The sequence below is a fragment of the Erpetoichthys calabaricus genome, chromosome 13, assembly GCF_900747795.2.
Source record: "Erpetoichthys calabaricus chromosome 13, fErpCal1.3, whole genome shotgun sequence".
In the NCBI taxonomy this organism is placed as follows: Eukaryota; Metazoa; Chordata; class Cladistia; order Polypteriformes; family Polypteridae; genus Erpetoichthys; species Erpetoichthys calabaricus.
Window position 1 is genome coordinate 119342271 of NC_041406.2, and position 17722 is coordinate 119359992.

At 38.8% G+C, this 17722-nt stretch overlaps 1 protein-coding gene across 4 annotated transcripts in view; it reads left to right on the top strand.

Moving 5' to 3' along the window:
• Positions 1-17722, top strand: part of ubp1 (upstream binding protein 1) — a 110163-nt gene that overhangs the window by 60700 nt on the left and 31741 nt on the right. For all 4 annotated transcript variants that reach the window (XM_028817525.2, XM_028817527.2, XM_028817526.2 and 1 more), the window contains 3 exons: positions 14693-14769; positions 14969-15074; positions 15219-15325. In XM_028817525.2, the coding sequence (XP_028673358.1) occupies positions 14693-14769; positions 14969-15074; positions 15219-15325 (290 nt within the window). The remainder of the gene's footprint in view (positions 1-14692; positions 14770-14968; positions 15075-15218; positions 15326-17722) is intronic.

Below are 17722 nucleotides of genomic sequence, written 5' to 3' on the forward strand. Positions count from 1 at the left end.
TGGCTTTTCCCTGACTTAAGATTAAAATTTAGAACTTATTTTTGGCTTTTGCTAGTGTTGTGTAATTCCCACACAATTCATAATTGACAATTATTGTCTTTGATGATGTTGGAATTCACTTAATTTTGATTAATACAATACCTATATATGTGGAATATGATTTTAATGTTGCCAAATGTATTCTGTATTCTGCATGTAGTACAGTATAATCTTAATTGAGCAGTTTTTTAGGAGACCACTTAAAAGAATTGTTAATGTGAAATTGTTAAATACTAGATTTGTTAAACAGTTAATGTTTTTAAAACAATATTGTTTTTTTGTTTAAAGATACATGAAAGAAAGAAATGCTACTTCCAAAAAAACTAGCTATCACACCCACTCGCTCTTCAAAAATGTTAATTGTGGGAAAACACTGAAATGTTTATTTGCAGTTCTGATGCATTAAGGAAACAAAATTTGCATGTGTATATAAACTCGAAAGCACAGAAAATTAAAAAAAAAAATTTAAAAAAGTAATGTAAGGTTTAGAAGTTTAATGTAAACACAGCCTGAGAGTTATATTGTACAGGTATGCAAAACCATTAAATATTAATAAATAGCAAGTTCGACACAAGGGCAGCATCAGGTAACAGGGTGTTACTATCCAAATTCCCATTGTTTATTTAATACACTTGAATACACATACAGCACCATCAAATTAAAACAAGAACATAACTGTCTAAATACTTCTGAAGTCACTGCATGCTTACAGTTTTTGCAAATTACCAATCAATTAACCGTTACCGATGTAAGATGTGACAATATTGCAACAGCATTGATACCAAGCTTAGCACAGATGTTTGGTTTAGTATACATGTTATAGGACAGTTAACCAATCTCTAAGCATGCCTACGACCAAAGTTCATGAGAAAAGTATGCTACTTACAAGCATCCACAAACATATTTCTTATCATTGCTGTTGATCATTTTTGAAAACATTGATAGATTTGTAGTCTTTTGATAGATAAATCATAATGACTTAGGTTATCCCATTTTAACTTTGATAGCCTGCCTTATGCAAATGTGTTGTGGAAACCCAGGGGCGCTCCAGCTGTCCCAACCCTGATACGGACAGGCAGTGACACAAGTTCAACACAGCACACGCTTATTTACAAAGGGGAAGCATTTCTCCTTCGCTCGCCAAAACAGCACAGTACAAAAAGCACCAAATATACAGTCTCTTCTTTTCTCTGTCTCTCCTTTCTGCCTCCACTCCTCCTTGCAATCTTCATCCCTCTTCCTCCCAACTTTGGCTCGTTGAATGAAGTGAGGTTGCTCCTTTTATGTTGGCCCTGGGAGGTGGCTAGTTAATCAGACCTGAAATAATTCCCAGGTGTAGTGAAAGCCCAATGTAGGGCTCTGCAGCTCCACCTAGTGGCCCCCATGGAACCCAACAGGGCTCTGCCGAACTCCCAACTCCCAGTGTGCCCTGCGGGAGTCAGTGGTGCCACAGCCGCCCAGGAGGGCTGCCCTCTAGCGTCCCAGGGGAGGTAGTGCTTTGCAGATGCTCTCTCTCCCCCAGTCCTTCCATCCAGTTGGTGTCCTGGCTGGGTAATGGCCGTGGCCACCCATCACAGTATGTTAACATAAATCAATAATTAATGGTAATCTGTGTTGCATATCTAACATTAGTGGGACTTGGTGCTGCTTGCACTTTGGCTTTCATGCACTGTTGTGGATTATGTGGTTAAATATTAGATATAAATATTTGAGCTGGATACTCCAGTTTGCATAGTATACCTTTTTACCTGCCATATTAGAGACTATTATGTTCATTTTGGTATTATAATGTGTGCAAAAAGTGTCGGGTGATCTAGGGTAAACATCACTTCTCAATTTTTATGGATTCAGTTGCAAACAGAAGAGAAAAAAAATTCACACTTTTAAAGATGTTTTTTATGGATCAGACTTCTAAAAATGCATTCAGCACGCTTGGCTGTACAATGCACTCAATTCTTAGTGAATCTAAACTTACCTGGTTTCAATACTTATTTACTGTTTCACTGCAGTCTATAACTGGAAAAGCTCAGTGTCCAGGAAAGCGGCAGTATTAAATGGAATAAAGTGCTGATTAGTATATCATGGCAGCTGTAATTGTAATCGCAATTAATATATATTTTATTGTGCCTCCCTAGATTTTGACAGAAGTGTTGTGTTTATTTCAAGAGGATTGGAGTGAGGGCATTTGATGAAATTGTAAGACTGAATGTAATGAAAAGGTGGGGGTAGGGAAAGATAAATCCTCATTATGTTTTAAACAGTTCTGCTTCAAAACTGCATGATGAGACTTTATGAGCTTGTGGATGAATTGCAAACTTTGCACAATAAAGAATATTTCTGAAGAAGGTACAATGTGGAAAAGAAATGATAGTTTGACCAAGTAGTAATACATATGTATCCTTAGTGCAGCAGATCACAGAACAGTGGACTTGGGGAACAATTAACGAAACTTTATTTATTTTTTGGAGAATTGTTTAGTGTAAAATGTTTGTTTTTAATCCAAACACATTAAAAATAATACACACAGAAATGTAAATATTTGTATGTATGTATATGTGTATTTATTTATATATATATATATATATATATATATATATATATATATATATATATATATATATATACACTAGTTGATTACCCAGTGGCTTTGCTCACTGAGTGCAAGGGAAAAAAATTAAAATGTAGTCTATAAGTTATTAAACAGTAAAACATTAACATTTAAGAAGTAAAGATACATTGAGCACTACTGCATTTTAAAGGCGCTATAACACAACAGGTAAGTAGTAGATCCCTTGTGAAAGGCGCTACACAACCGCTGTGGTATAGAAATTACATTTGCTATGTGATCGTCCAAATTTTTGCCTGACAACCTTGCACTACATACCTGTGATTTACTTGTTAAAATAATTAATCACAAAAGCAACCTTGAATGTTGTGGGGTTGTAGTGACCCGAACTTACCTTTAGGGACAGTAAGTAGTTGTGCAGGGCAATTTACAAACAGAGTCCAGCTTCGATGGCGCCGATTACACTCATTCGCAAAGATTTCCACTCTCCCAGGAGCCGATGGGGGACTTGAAGTGTCACAAACAGTGCGAGAACAGAGGACGCTGCCTGAAACTGCAAAGCTCTCGACTCGGCGTAGCAGCCCAACGTTCCGTGCCTCCCAGCGTCCACTTTGTTCTCATGACCCCTCACAGCTGAAGGCGGTCTTGTCTTCACATTGTTTACAGCTTGGCGCAGTTAAAAAGTAGAAAGACGCAAAGCTGTTTTCCTCATCTCTTCTACTATCAAGTACTGCCAACTAAAAAAAACTTACAATGTGGCAGTTTCAGCAACAGTCACTTGGACGAATAAATAAAACTTCTCTGTCAAAATGCGCCTGGCGGCGGACGGCTCAACGCTGTAGTCCAGACGGGAGGGGTGGGAGAGGGCGACGCGGGGCGCACACAAATAATAACAATTCGTAAAGATGATATAAAAATGGCATCCTCAAACAAAGTGATTAGTTCCTGTTTTATAATATGTTCTGTGGTTATAGGTAATTTCCATATCATGTGGCCATATGCAATTTCCATTTCATACGTAATTTCCATATCACGTGGTCATATGTAATTTCTGTTTTAAACGCAAAAGAATTTTATATATACAGTTGAACCTCGGTTCACGAACGTCTCGGTACACGTATAAATCGGTTTATGACCAAAAAAGTTCGCCAAACTTTTGCCTCGGTTCACGACCACACACTCGGTATACGAACAAGCCAGTTTCCCTTTCGGTTTGTACATGTTCAGTCTCTCCCTGTGCATTTCCTGTGCAGCGAGCGAGAGAGCGCGACACACAGACACACACACACAGGCAGCGCGAGAGAGAGACACGCACAGGCAGAGAGAGAGAGAGAGAGACGCGCACACACACAGGTAGCGACAGACAGACGCACGCAGCGAGAGAGAGAGCTGGACGCATAAGGTAGGAAGGCAGTTAAAGAATGCACTGGGCTTGATTTTGTTTTAATTCTGTTTACAGCGATCAGTTCGTAGCATGCATTGTTGCAATGTTACTTTTCTTGGTGGTTTATTAAATTACGGATTTTTTTCAAATGTTCATTTTTTTTCCCTGTGCTTAAAACTCATTAAAAAAAAAAAAAAGTGTTTTTAGCCAGCGGTTGGTAGCGCTATAGCGCGAACTATTGCAGTGTTAGTTTTCTCTGTTGTTCAAGGTTTTCTCAGTGTTATTCAATGTTTTTACATTTAGTTTACTATTGCGCTGTGCATTCTATGGTTTAATTAACTATATTTGTGCTTAAAAACTTAAAAAAAAAAAAATATATATATATATTTACATACAGTTTGTATGGTCTGGAACGGATTAATTGTATTTAGATACAATTCTATGGGGGAAATTGCTTCGGTTCATGACCAAATCGGTTTACGACCAGAGTTTTGGAACGAATTATGGTCATGAACCATGGTTCCACTGTATGTATATGTGTGTGTATGTGTGTATATGTGTATATATATATATAAATATATATATATATAGGGATATAGATAGATATATAGATATATATATATATAGTGTGGTGCCCGGTGGGTGTCCATGCCCGGCCGGGACGCCTAGGAGGAGTGGAGGAGGGCTTGTGCCTCCTCCAGGACACGAGGGGGCGTCCTCCCTGGTGGTTTTGGGGACCACGGGTACGGAGCTTAGAAGCTCAACCCTGTAGGGGCCCGTGGTCACCGCCAGGGGGCGCCCCGATGCCTTGGGAACATTGGCCCTCAGTACTTCCGCCACACCGGGAAGTGCTGGGGGGAAGAGACTTGAGGGCACCCGGTGGACTTCCGGCTTCTCCTTGGGAGCTTCCGCCACACAGGGGTGTGACTACGGAAGTCCTGAGGATGCACCTGGAGCCCATCCGGGGCACATAAAAGGGGCCGCCTCCCTCCAGTCAGGAGCGAGAGTCGGGAGGAAGAAGACGAAGCGTGCTGGAGAGGAGTGGAGGCGGACCAGAGACTGTGAAAGGCATTGTGTTGTGGCCAGGACTTTGAAGGGGTGATTGGTGCTTAGTGCACTGGGTTTTGTGCACTTTACTTTATTTATTATGTTTAATAAACGTGTGGTGGACTATAATATGGTGTCCATCTGTGTGTGTCCAGGCTGCGTATCACAATAGATATATAGATATTACTGTATATACTAGGGGGCTCTGCCCCCTGCTCGCTTCGTTCGCCAACCCCTGTGTTTGGTTTACCGGATATACAATACAATTTATTTTTTGTATAGCCCAAAACAACACAAGAAGTGCCGCAATGGGCTTTAACAGCTCCCCAGCCTTGACCCTCTAAGAAGACCAGAAAAAACTCCCAAAAAAAAATCCTTGTAGGGAAAAAATGGAAGAAACCTAGGAAAAGGCAGTTCAAAGAGAGACCCCTTTCCAGGTAGGTTGGGCATGCAGTGGGTGTCAAAAAGAAGGGGGTCAATACAATACAGTACAATACATAGAACAGAATAAATCCTCAATATAGTATAAAAATAAAAATTCTAGAAGTATGGAGTAGAATTTCACATTAGATGATATCACATAATATGATTTTCGGGTTTGTTTTAAGTCCTGGAGACCTCATTCATCAAGTTGCCTCCCCCATTTTGCCATTCCACATCTGAAATAGCGTTAATCCGATGAAAGGACCCTTCATTCCCACGTCCCCATTCATCAGGGATGACTTTACCTTAGGCAGGCAATCTACAATTTAAAGAGAGTGTTATTTTCTTGTGAATTGTTACATATGCATTATTTTCACTTTTACTTTAAAAACTTTTGTAAAAACAATACTTGTTTCTTTATTTCCTGCCCTGCGTGAGGTTACATGTCTTTCTTCCCAGACGTATAATACTGCTCGTGTTGTGAATGGTGTTGCGGCTGAACGTACGCTAAGGATATGCCTTTGGATCATTTCCTGTCTTGTTGCTGCTTGCTAGGTGCCTCTTCTGCCTGTCGCATGTTGTTGTTTTAAGAGCTGTGAGCACATGATGCTTGCCTGCCAAAAGCAATCCAACAACTGCTAGCTTAGAGGTCTGGTCTGTTGACTTGTTTTAAATGATGGCTCACTGCCTGGTCTCGCGTGACGTTGTAAAAGCAATACCTGTCTTATTTCTGGCCCCGGGCGTGGCTGAATTCTTTCTTGCAGGATGTATAACGCTGCTCGCATTCGGTTGGGGTAGCTGCTGTCGTGCTGCCCTTTGATCTTTTTAAAGCCTGTACAGCCGCTGTCCTTTTTGCTACGGCCCTGGGACAATCTCTTGGCACCAAGTCTCATGTTTACGGTCCCCGCAAGACGCACCGTGGCAAGTCTCCTTGGTCTCGAGGGTCTTTAAAATGTCTTTCGAGATTATCACGTATTGTAGCCTTGCATTTGCTTTCCATTCCAGGATTTTCTTTTATATATATTAGGGGTGGGCGGTGTGACCAAAATTCTATATCACTGTATTTTTCTAAATTATCCCAGTTTCACGGTATTTGACGGTATTTTTTTCCCCATGCATGAGTGGATGTTAACCACATTTTCCACTGCAATTACTAGCTAAGAATAACCTATTCCACTGTCGAGTATTGTACACTGTACAAAAAAACATTTTAATGTGCACACAATTATTAATACGGTTTTGCATTGCCCCATAAAGTGATAGTTTTCAAGGGGGTGGCACTAATGGAGAAGGTATCACATTGCATGACAGATGCAGTCAAAATATAGAACCTTTTTATTGAACAAATTTTGCAAAAACAAACTATAATTTTGACAACATATTTTCAACCATACAAAGAGGCATTTAGACTTAGTAAAATATCCAGAAGTGCTTGTCAAAAATTGTATTGCACCGAATATGTCTTAGAAAAGGAATAAATAGTAAATATTTTTTTGTAAACCAACTACACTTTCTATTAATGTTAACAATCTCTGTCCACTGACACGTTAAAGTGACTTTTTAAACAATTTTACCATCATTAAACTGCATAATATTTAAACTAATAAATAATAACAATAAAATAAATAATAGTATTATTACTGATAGTTGCACTATTACTTCAAGACTTCAAGCCCAGGTGCATTACACAGTATTCACCAAATTAAAATAAAATAAAACAAGTGCAACTTGGTGATGACATCTTTACCAACTGAACCATCATTTAGGCAAACTGCATTAATATGGACCTTGCTTCAAGCTAAGCTATACTGGGAAGAAAAAAACAAACTATATGTCGAGAACAAAGTCAACATTTCCACTTTATTCTCGCCATTTATGTCGAGATTAAAGTCGACATTTCCACTTTATTCTCATAGTTTACTTCATAATTAAAGTAGAATGTCGTAAACTAAACTTCTTCCTAAAATCAATGTTTAATCAATTACTTAATTTACCCCGTCATAAATTAATGCAGCACATTAAATGCTTTGTGTTACGTTCCCCGACCCAGTGGTTAATCACTACGCTTCTTAAACTGACTTCCTCCACACTAAGAGAAGACGGCGATCACCATACAGAATACAATCACTTCATGATATTCCTGCTTTCTGAAAATTTAGAATGCTAAGATAAATACTTGATATCATTTTCATGATGAAATGCATTAAAGCAGGTATTACACATGCACGGTAGTGAGGCGGTAGTGCTGCTCCCTCGCAGTAAGGGGTCCCCAGGTGTATGTTCAGTGTAGAGAACTTTATGGCAGGTGTGACGAGGCTCCAAAAAACTGGATGTATGAATAGCTATGTGTAAATGTTGGGTTTGTGATCTGCTGGTCGGAGACACGAACACAGAATTCAATGCATGTTCTTCTGAGCGGGCTATCTTTATTGCATGCATGCTGTCTCTATCTGACGCAGGCTACCAAAACCCCAGTTCCTATCGTTCCTTTTTCTTTCACCACATAACCAATCACCACACGATAAACGTCTTTGTGAAATTAAAACTAGTTATAAACTTAGCCCACGGAGTGTTCAGAACTTTAAAAATATCTTCGTTATACATGTTTAATTATGCCATCCATTCAGAGTTGCGCCCATCTCTGAACGAGTCGCCAGCACATCGAAGGATGAATACAAGCAAAACATACACTAGCAGGGTCAATATAGCACAGCAAAACCCCACATCCTACATGACTTTGAAAGGAAACTGAAGCGCCGAGTAAACCCACCAGAAAAACATGCAAATGCAAGGCAGGCACACCGCCGTGCCCCCATATGATTAATGCATGCTTTAATGCATTTCACCATGAAAATTATTTTAAGTATTTAGTTTAGCATTCTAAATGTTCAGAGAGAAGGAAGATCATGAAGTGAATGTATTCTTGACTACAGATCACTGCCGGCGCCTCCTCTTAGTGCAAGAAGAAGTCAGTTTAAGAATCACTTAACACAAAGCATTTAATGTGCTATATAACTTATGACGGGGTTTGAGAAAATCTAGTAAATTAAATATTCATTTTACGATGAAGTTTAGTTTACGATGTTCTACTTTAATGACAAATTACGAGAATAAAGTCAACATATCGACTTTAATCTTGACATAAACGGCGAGAATAAAGTCAACATGTCGTCACACAATTACACATTACCCATGTACATTACACTGTATTGAAAACAAATAAAACAAGTACAACTTGGCTTGCAGTATTATCCAGTATTATAGAAACAGTATTTACACATCTGACCTTTTAAAACTAAAGTATCTCCAGGCTCTCTGTCCATTTTCACCGCGCTGCATACCTATGCTACCGCCCATTATTTGGTGGTGTAGCAGTGAAAAAGGTCCCCACGTGAACAGTTTCCCGCTGCGCCACGTTCCGAACGTCGTTTAGGCAATTTAAACCGGTGTTGCGATATAAGAAAAATCCATATCATAAAAAAAATAAAAAACGGTTTTCGGTATGAACCGGTATATCGCCCAGCACTAATATATAATATAAAACAAAAAAGGGGGCTCGAATGTTACCATATGTGGCGTAATTTCGCCATTCATAGGAAAATTTTAAACTTGTAGCGGTGTATCGGCAGCAAAAAATATAGGAATAAATTTTATTAGGGTTTCAAAAAAAGTTAGGGGGGCGTGATTAAAACTGTTATGAAAACTCGGGTCGCAAATAGTTAAAGGTTGAGAAACGCTGGTTTAGGGGAAGGCTACAAAAAGCTGTCTCTGAGGTTTAAACTGTCAGTTTCAACTGTAAGGAATGTAATCAGGAAATGGAAGGCCACAGGCACAGTTGCTGTTAAACCCAGGTCTGGCAGGCCAAGAAAAATACAGGAGTGGCATATGCGCATGATTGTGAGAATGGTTACAGACAACCCACAGATCACCTCCAAAGACCTGGTAGAACATCTTGCTGCAGATGGTGTATCTGTACATCGTTCTACAATTCAGTGCAATTTGCACAAAGAACATCTGTATGGCAGGGTGATGAGAAAGAAGCCCTTTCTGCACTCACGCCACAAACAGTCTTGTTGTGTGCAAATGCTCATTTAGACAAGCCAGATTCATTTTGGAACAAAGTGCTTTGGACTGATGAGACAAAAATTGAGTTATTTAGTCATAACAAAAAGTGCCTTGCATGGCAGAAGAAGAACACCTACTACCTACTGTTAAATTTGGTGGAGGTTCCATCATGCTGTGTGGCTAGTTCAGGTACTGGGGCCCTTGCTGAAGTTGAGGGTCGGATGAATTAATCCCAATATCAACAAATTTTTCAGGATAATGTTGAAGCATCACTCACAAAGTTGAAGTTACTCAGGGGTTGGATATTCCAACAAGACAATGACTCAAAACACAGTTCGAAATCTACAAAGGCATTCATGCAGAGGGAGAAGTACAATGTTCTGGAATGGCCGTCGTCGTCCCCTGACTTGAATATCATTGAAAATCTATGGGATGATTTGAAGCAGGCTGTCCATGCTCGGCAGCCATCAAATTTAACTGAACTGGAGAGATTTTGTATGGAAGAATGGTCAAAAATACCTCCAGAATCCAGACGCTCATCAAAGGCTACAGGAGGTGTCTAGAGGCTGTTATATTTGCAAAAGGAGGCTCAACTAAGTATTGATGTAATATCTCTGTTGGGTTGCCCAAATTTATGCACCTGTCTAATTTTGTTATGATGCATATTGCATATTTTCTGTTAATCCAATAAACTTAATGTCACTGCTGAAATACTACTGTTTCTATAAGGCATGTCATATATTAAAAGGAAGTTGATACTTTGAAAGCTCAGCCAATGATAAACAAAAATCCAAAGAATTAAGAGGGGTTCCCAAACTTTTTCATATGACTGTATAACACTATTTTAAGGATTTGCATCTTTGTTTATGAACTACCTTAAAATCACTGGTTTGAGTCATTTCAAAATCAGGCAGTCAAATGATTAATTTGCAAATCTTAAGTTAAATTCCTGTGACTGTTTTGTGGGCAATAGTTCAGTCTGAACTTGAAGAACTGGTCAATGACATTAACATTTGGAAGGTCACAGCTTTGATTGTTTTAACTCAGAATTAAAGGTAAATAAAGATTCCCGTGTGTACTGTGGAGACTGGCTGAAAATTCATCAGCTCATGACAAGAAAGAGAAATCAAAAATGAAAGTTCATTTCTGTTGCTTTGAGGGTGGTTCTTATTGGCATCCCTGTCTGTACAAACCTCTGGAAATGAGAGAAGAGCCAGGACTATCAAGGTTAAGATGTGAAGGGATTCAGTGAAATTGTCAGACCACTGATTTCCGGAGTGTAATGGGTGATATTTAAGCGGTTATTTCAATGTCTGTCTGTAATACTCTTGGTATTTTGGGGGTTTTGGTATAGAAATGACATGCTTGAGACACTCTGTCTCCATGGAATAGATGTAGCCTTGGCTGTATTGATTGGCGATGGGTGTGAGCACGAACACTGTTGGGTGTCTTTGTAGTTGGTAACACAGCAGTTTGAGTGATTGTCCACTTCCCATTTAAGAAATCGCCATACATTGTAATGCCAAATATTTTAATCAAAATTAGTGTTAATTATTGCTTCTGTGAAGTGTTGACCACTATTTAATTTAAATATTTCAGCTTTGCATTATTCACATGCAGAACACGTGAGCTTTGTAAGTCTGTATCTAATGTAGTACCATTACGAAAGCTAAATCTAATCTGAAAATATGTGATTACATACAGAATTTGCTGTTCGCATTTATCTAAAAAAAATCGGGTATATGTCACGTGAGTGAAAAATTTAGAAATTGTGTTCCTTTGAGCTGTAGTGTAAACACAGAAGAAGTGACTTAGCTGGGAACCAAGTCTAGGGGCCTCCTGTATAAACAGTGCATACACACAAAAATGTTGCGTAAGAACATTTCCACGTTCAAATCGCGATGTATAAAACCTAAACTTGACGTAAAGCCACGCACATTTCCACAGTAGCTCATACCCTGGCATATGCAAGTTTTGAGCTTGGTTTTGCAGACTGGCGGCACCCAGCGTCAAAGCAGTGCTACTGTTCCTGTGTGGTTACCCTTTCATTTTTTAGATCCACATCCCTGATGCGTCTTTATAAATACACTGAAATTAACTGCATATTGTTTATTATTTTAATGTATCTGATTATAATTAACCTGTAACAATATAGTGGTCCACAGACTGGTCAAACTATTCTAATTGCAATAGCTGCTTTAGCGTTGTTATTCTCACTACACCTTCTTCTTTCAGCTGCTCCCGTTAGGGGTTGCCACAGCGGATCATCTTTTTCCATATTACTCTCACTGCACCACTCAGACTATTTACAGTATATCACTGTATCTGAGTGGGGAGTCACAGCTCTACAGCAGCTGACCAGAAAGAGAATTATCGGTATACAGCATCAAGCACATGCTGCCTCAGCCATGCTGCCTATTTGAACTGCTCTCATATGGCAAATGCTTCAGAGACTTTCCTGTACTGACCTCGCAGTTCAGAAATAGTTTCATCCCAAGAACTAGAGAAAAGCTAAGCAAAATGACACCTTTTATTGGCTAACTAAAAAGATTACAATATGCAAGCTTTCGAGGCAACTCAGGCCCCTTCTTCAGGCAAGATGTATCTTTTTAGTTAGCAAATAAAAGATGTCATTTTGCTTGGCTTTTCTCTACTTTTCATAATGGCTAACACGGTACAACACCCTAGTATTCCAAGAACTATAAACGCACTGTATCAGTCCATCAAGTGCTCCTTGTAGAACTATTTGTACCAATAAGTACAATTACCTCACTGTAAACTTGTGATAGTTATAATATTCCACAACTTGAGCCACTTTATAAAGTGTGTATTTACATATGATGACCTGCTAAGACAACTGGTGATTAGTCAGTGACTGTCATTAGCAAGGCGAACACGTGGTTTACATACAGTCTCTCTCACTCTTGCTCTTTTGACTCTGTCCTTGCTGTCCCTCTGCAATGTTGGACTAATGGCAACCTCATCCAAAATTCAGTACAGACAAGTATTCTGCCATTTTAGTCCAGCATGGTTGCCCTATGGAATAAATGGATAGCTTTGCTCTCTGTTGTAGCCACACCCTTTCAGCTATGGGTTCTTGCTATGGGCAACCAAATTACGGCTAGGTCAAACTATAGAATAGTGAGAGAACAACAATTTAGTTAGGGTGTTTCAAGGGTTTTTATAGGGAGGAATAGAGGTTGTGTCGTGGGTTCTTGGGTGCACCTAAGCCCATTTTCTTGGTTGACCACTGGTGCAAAGTTCTGTCCATCAATGTTAACACATCCGGGATTTATGGTCCTTTGTTCAGAACTTGAGTTCATTTTGCGCCTTAGAGAGAGAGAGATGTCCTTGGCTGTTACATAGTCTGCAATCAAACATCTGGTCAGATAAGGCTGTAGGTACTACCTTTCAAAGGGAGGCCCAGTCAGGCAAACTGAGACATTTAGCTTGCGATAACAGTGTCTGACAACAGTTTGCTCAGCCAGGACTCTGTTTCCAGCCAGGTAAAATGGATAATGCCAGTCTGTCCTAGAATACTGAAAAACAGAGTTTTCAAGAGATTGTGGCTTATCAAAGTATAAAGTGTGTTTGCATGTATCATGACAAACAAAATCTAATTTAAATGTGTTGTGACTTTCTGTTATATCACGTCAAAGTGTAGTAGCAGTTGGTGGGTGGGAGAGTTAGGTCAGTACTTTGTATACCTACTGTAAATAATTTACATAAAAATGTAATGCAGAGGTTTATTATTTGCATATGCTGTTAAATTAAAATAATCTTATAGAAGGACATGGACAAAATTAAGGCTTGAGTGGATAAGTAACAAATGAATGAAACAGAAAAGCAATTAAAACAGTTTTTAGAAAGATCTTTAAAATGATGACATGAATTGTTCACCTACAGCTGGGAAGTATTTATATAAACAAAATTACATGACTAGTCAATGAAATTGTTGCACTTTTAAATACCTGATTTGGATCTGTTTTGGATCACTTTTGGTTTTTGCAATACAGTAAACAGTTGACTTCAACTGATCTTCCTTTAGTGAACTCTTGATATAACAGAAAAATATTTTATATTTGAGTGTTTGCTCATATTTTAATCAACTATTGAGATTCGGCCTGAAAGAATTATGTTCATGAAATTGCAAATGAGACTAGGTGAATGCTTTCAATTTTTGTCCACAAAAGTCTCAGAATAGTGGCCACTTAATATTATCATGTGCAGTATTGAAAGCTGTGCTTTTTTACCTTGTGCATAGTCAAAAAAATTCAAATGAAGTAAAACATTCCCGAAGTATACACTCTGACAGTGGAAAAGGTGCTTAAATTCATTTGACTCTTCCAAGGTGCTGTTTTTTTTTTTTTTTTTGAGACATGAACAACACTCCCAATAAAAATGAATTCTACATTGGAACCAAATTTAGTTTGAAGTCGTCATAAAAATATTCGTTAATCTAAATGCTAAAAACAGTGCAGTCACAAAATATGCTTTCTGATTGATAAATAGCCACAACTCAAAATGCTCATGTAACAGAAATGAAGACAAACTGTGTAGCACTGGCCGTCAAGTTTATGCACTAATGTAGGCTCAATTAGTCCATAAATGACATCAACTTTCATAAGCACATTTAATGTTAAACTGGTGTTATGGTCAGTAAATTCTGTAATTAATTAGGGCCTGCCTTATTTACATGTTGTCTTCATGACAAGCACACACAAGTAGAATTTATATGTAATGAGATACTCCTCTGCAGACCATTGTTATTTAAAGCTATGTATACTCCTTGAAGGTAGGAATAAAAAAATGAATTAAATATGACACTATTAAAATGTAAGTCTGTTAATTTCAGTGCTCACAAATGTCGTCAATGACTTTTATGCCCCTTGTTGTGCGTGCAGACACTGGCATGTGGAAAGTATAAAAGGTATAGTAGGCTCTGATTAACATGGGATCTGTCATTACACAAGTTCTTTATACCGATTATGAAGTTGTTAACATAAAAATCAACAACTGTGGTGTGACTGCCACAAGGTTGACTTGACACATCCACAGCCATAGTTCTGAAGAGAAGGTTTCTATTTCAGATAAGCTTCACAGTGTCCCTCCTTGTACTGAACTAAAGAGGTGCCCAGTTTTACGTTTTTTTCTTTTTACCCCCACAGGTCAGTCTTATGAAATTCGAATGTTGGACAACAGGAAAATGGGGGAGCTGCCAGAAATAAACAACAAAACTGTGAAGGTAGGCTGGTTTTCTTGCCGACAGACCTTGAAATGATTAAACAGATGATCTGCTGTAGAGCTTGTTTGAGAAGTTTGGAATTGAGTAGACCGGCTATAGTACGTCTTGGCTGATGACAATTGGCAGGAACTCCTCTGGTAGTTGGGAAGAACTGATAGTCTTATGGCTAAATTCTTCCTCTCTTGCATATACCTCATAGAGTATTATTAGAGTGGTATTCCATGACCGTAGGCTGCAGTATACAGAGCATCAGCAGTTGGAGGGATGGAAATGGAATCGCCCCGGTGACAGGCTCCTGGATATTGGTGAGTAGAATGTGCTCCCATCTTATTTCTTCCTCTGTGCCAAATATCTGCCCACTTCCTATAGGTGCTTATGTGTACTTTGTTTAGCTTCTGTGCTTCATCTACTGTATTTTAGTTAATTCACTCTTCCTTTTGTTCTTTCAGATATCCCAATGTCTGTAGGAATCATCGACCCAAAAACAAATCCAGCACAACTTAATGCAGCAGAATTTCTTTGGGACATTACAAAGCGTACTTCTGTTTTTGTACAGGTGAGTGCAGCCACTTGTTGGACAGTAAAATTAATCACAAAAGGCTCTCCTACAGTCCTCCTTTAGAAAGAGTTGACTGACATAAACTGCAGTATCTCACAAAAGTGAGTAAACCCCTCACATTTTTGTAAATACTTTATTATATCTTTTCATGGGACGACACTGAAGATATGACACTTTGATACAATGTAAAGTAGTCAGTGTACAGCTTGTATAACAGTGAAAATTTGCTGTCCCCTCAAAATAACTCAACACACAGCCATTAACGTCTAAACCGCTGGCAACAAAAGTGAGTACACTCCTAAGTGAAAAATGTCCAAATTGTGCCCAATTAGCCATTTTCCCTCCCTGGTGTCATGTGACTCGTTAGTGTTACAAGGTCTCAGGTGTGAATGGGGAGCAGGTGTGTTAAATTTGGTGTTAGCGCTCTCAAACTGGTCACCAGAAGTTCAACATGGCACCTCATGGCAAAGAACACTCCGAGGATCTGAAAAAAAGAATTGTTGCTCTACATAAAGATGGCCTAGGCCAGGCATGTCAAACACACGGCCCGCAGGCTGCATAAGGCTGATAAATATGAAGGCCCAATGCGTGTTTCAAGACTCAAGGAATTGAAGGTTAACTTGAGACAGCAACAGACCTTTTTTACGAAAATTGAGAAAGGGAATGTTGCTTCCGTTACTGCAAGCTATGAACTCAGCCAAATGATAGCCATGAGTGGGAAATCTTATAGTGAAGGAGTTTTTGTAAAGCAATGCCTTGTAAAAACGGCTCAAATCGTGTGTCCGGAGAAAGCACACTTATTCAAAGATATTTCATTAACCAGGAACACTGTTGCTGAACGGGTTGATGAAACGTCAGGTGATTTGAAACAACAGTTGAAGGCCGCATCATCAAGATTTGAACATTTTTCTATTGCTATTGATGAGACCATTGACATCACTGGAATAGCACAGCTTGCAGTTTTCATCAGGGCCTGTGACAGTGAATTTAATATTTATGAAGAACTGATCCCCATGCATGACACTACAACAAGCCAGGACATCTTTGAGAAAGTCGAGCAGATTCTGCATGACTATGGTTTGGATTTGAGTAAACTTGCATGCTTATCTACCGACGGTGCTGCGAATATGGTTGGCAGACATAATGGTGTTGCTGCCAAGTTACGAACAAAAATAGAAAACTCGCATCCAGATTCATCATTTGCACATTTTCACTGCATTATTCATCAGCAAAATTTGTGTTCAAAGATTTTAAAATTAGATCATGTGCTTAGTTTGGTCACAAAGACAGTGAACTATATCAGAGGCCGTGCTCTCAACCACCGTCAATTCAGCCAGTTGTTGGAAGATATGGATAATCAATTCACAGATGTTCCATTCTACACAGAAGTCCGCTGGCTGTCATGTCACAAAGTGCTGAAAAGATTTTATTTGTTGAGACAAGAAATAATTATGTTTTTGGAGATGAAAGGTCAAAACACAGATGAAATAAAAGATGAAAGTAGGCTCCAGGATCTGGCTTTTTCTGTGGGCATTACTGCACAACTAAATGAGTTTGTTTTTACCTTGTAATTTCAAATTAAGATCATCACTCAGTTGTATGATGACATCAAATGCTTCATTGCAAAACTAAGCTTATGAAAGTCACAGTTGTCAAATGAAAATTTAGTTCATTTTCCTAAGTGCAAAGAGCTGAAAAACACTGCCAATACTTAGTCTGTACTTACCGTTGCTAAGTATGACAGTCACCTGGAATTGTTATCAAAGGAATTTCAGGAAAGATTTCGTGATTTCTCATCTTTTGAACACCACTTTGCATTATTCTCAGTGCCATTCACCTTTGATGTTGTCAAGGCAGAAGAAAGCCTGCAGATGGAACTATTAGAAATGCAGTCGGATTCTACACTCAGAGCAAAGTATCTTGAAGTGGAGATACCTGGTTTCTTTTCATACCTTCCTGAAAAGTTTAAAAACCTCAAAAAGTTTGCCACAAAGATTATGGCAATGTTCGGTTCTACCTATGTGTGTGAATAGTTATTTTCCTTCATGAAATCAACAAAAACTTCTCAGAGAACAAGGCTGACTGATCAACACTTGTCATCTCTGATCAAAGTCGGAACTGCACAGACATTTCAGCCAGATATACCAAAAATTGTCATTAAAAAGAGGTGTCAAGCCTCAGGACAAAACACTAAAAATGATTGAACAGTTGTAAATAAATGTGTTCATTTTGAACTGTTGTAAATTTTGTACAATGTATTTGTTGCTGTTGCATACAAGTCTATGTTGCCGTTTTAAACTTAGTTTTTTTTTTTTATTAAACTACTTCATTACCTTGCATTCATGAATGTGGCTAGCCGCTAAACCATTTGTATGCACATCGTACGTTTCTAAG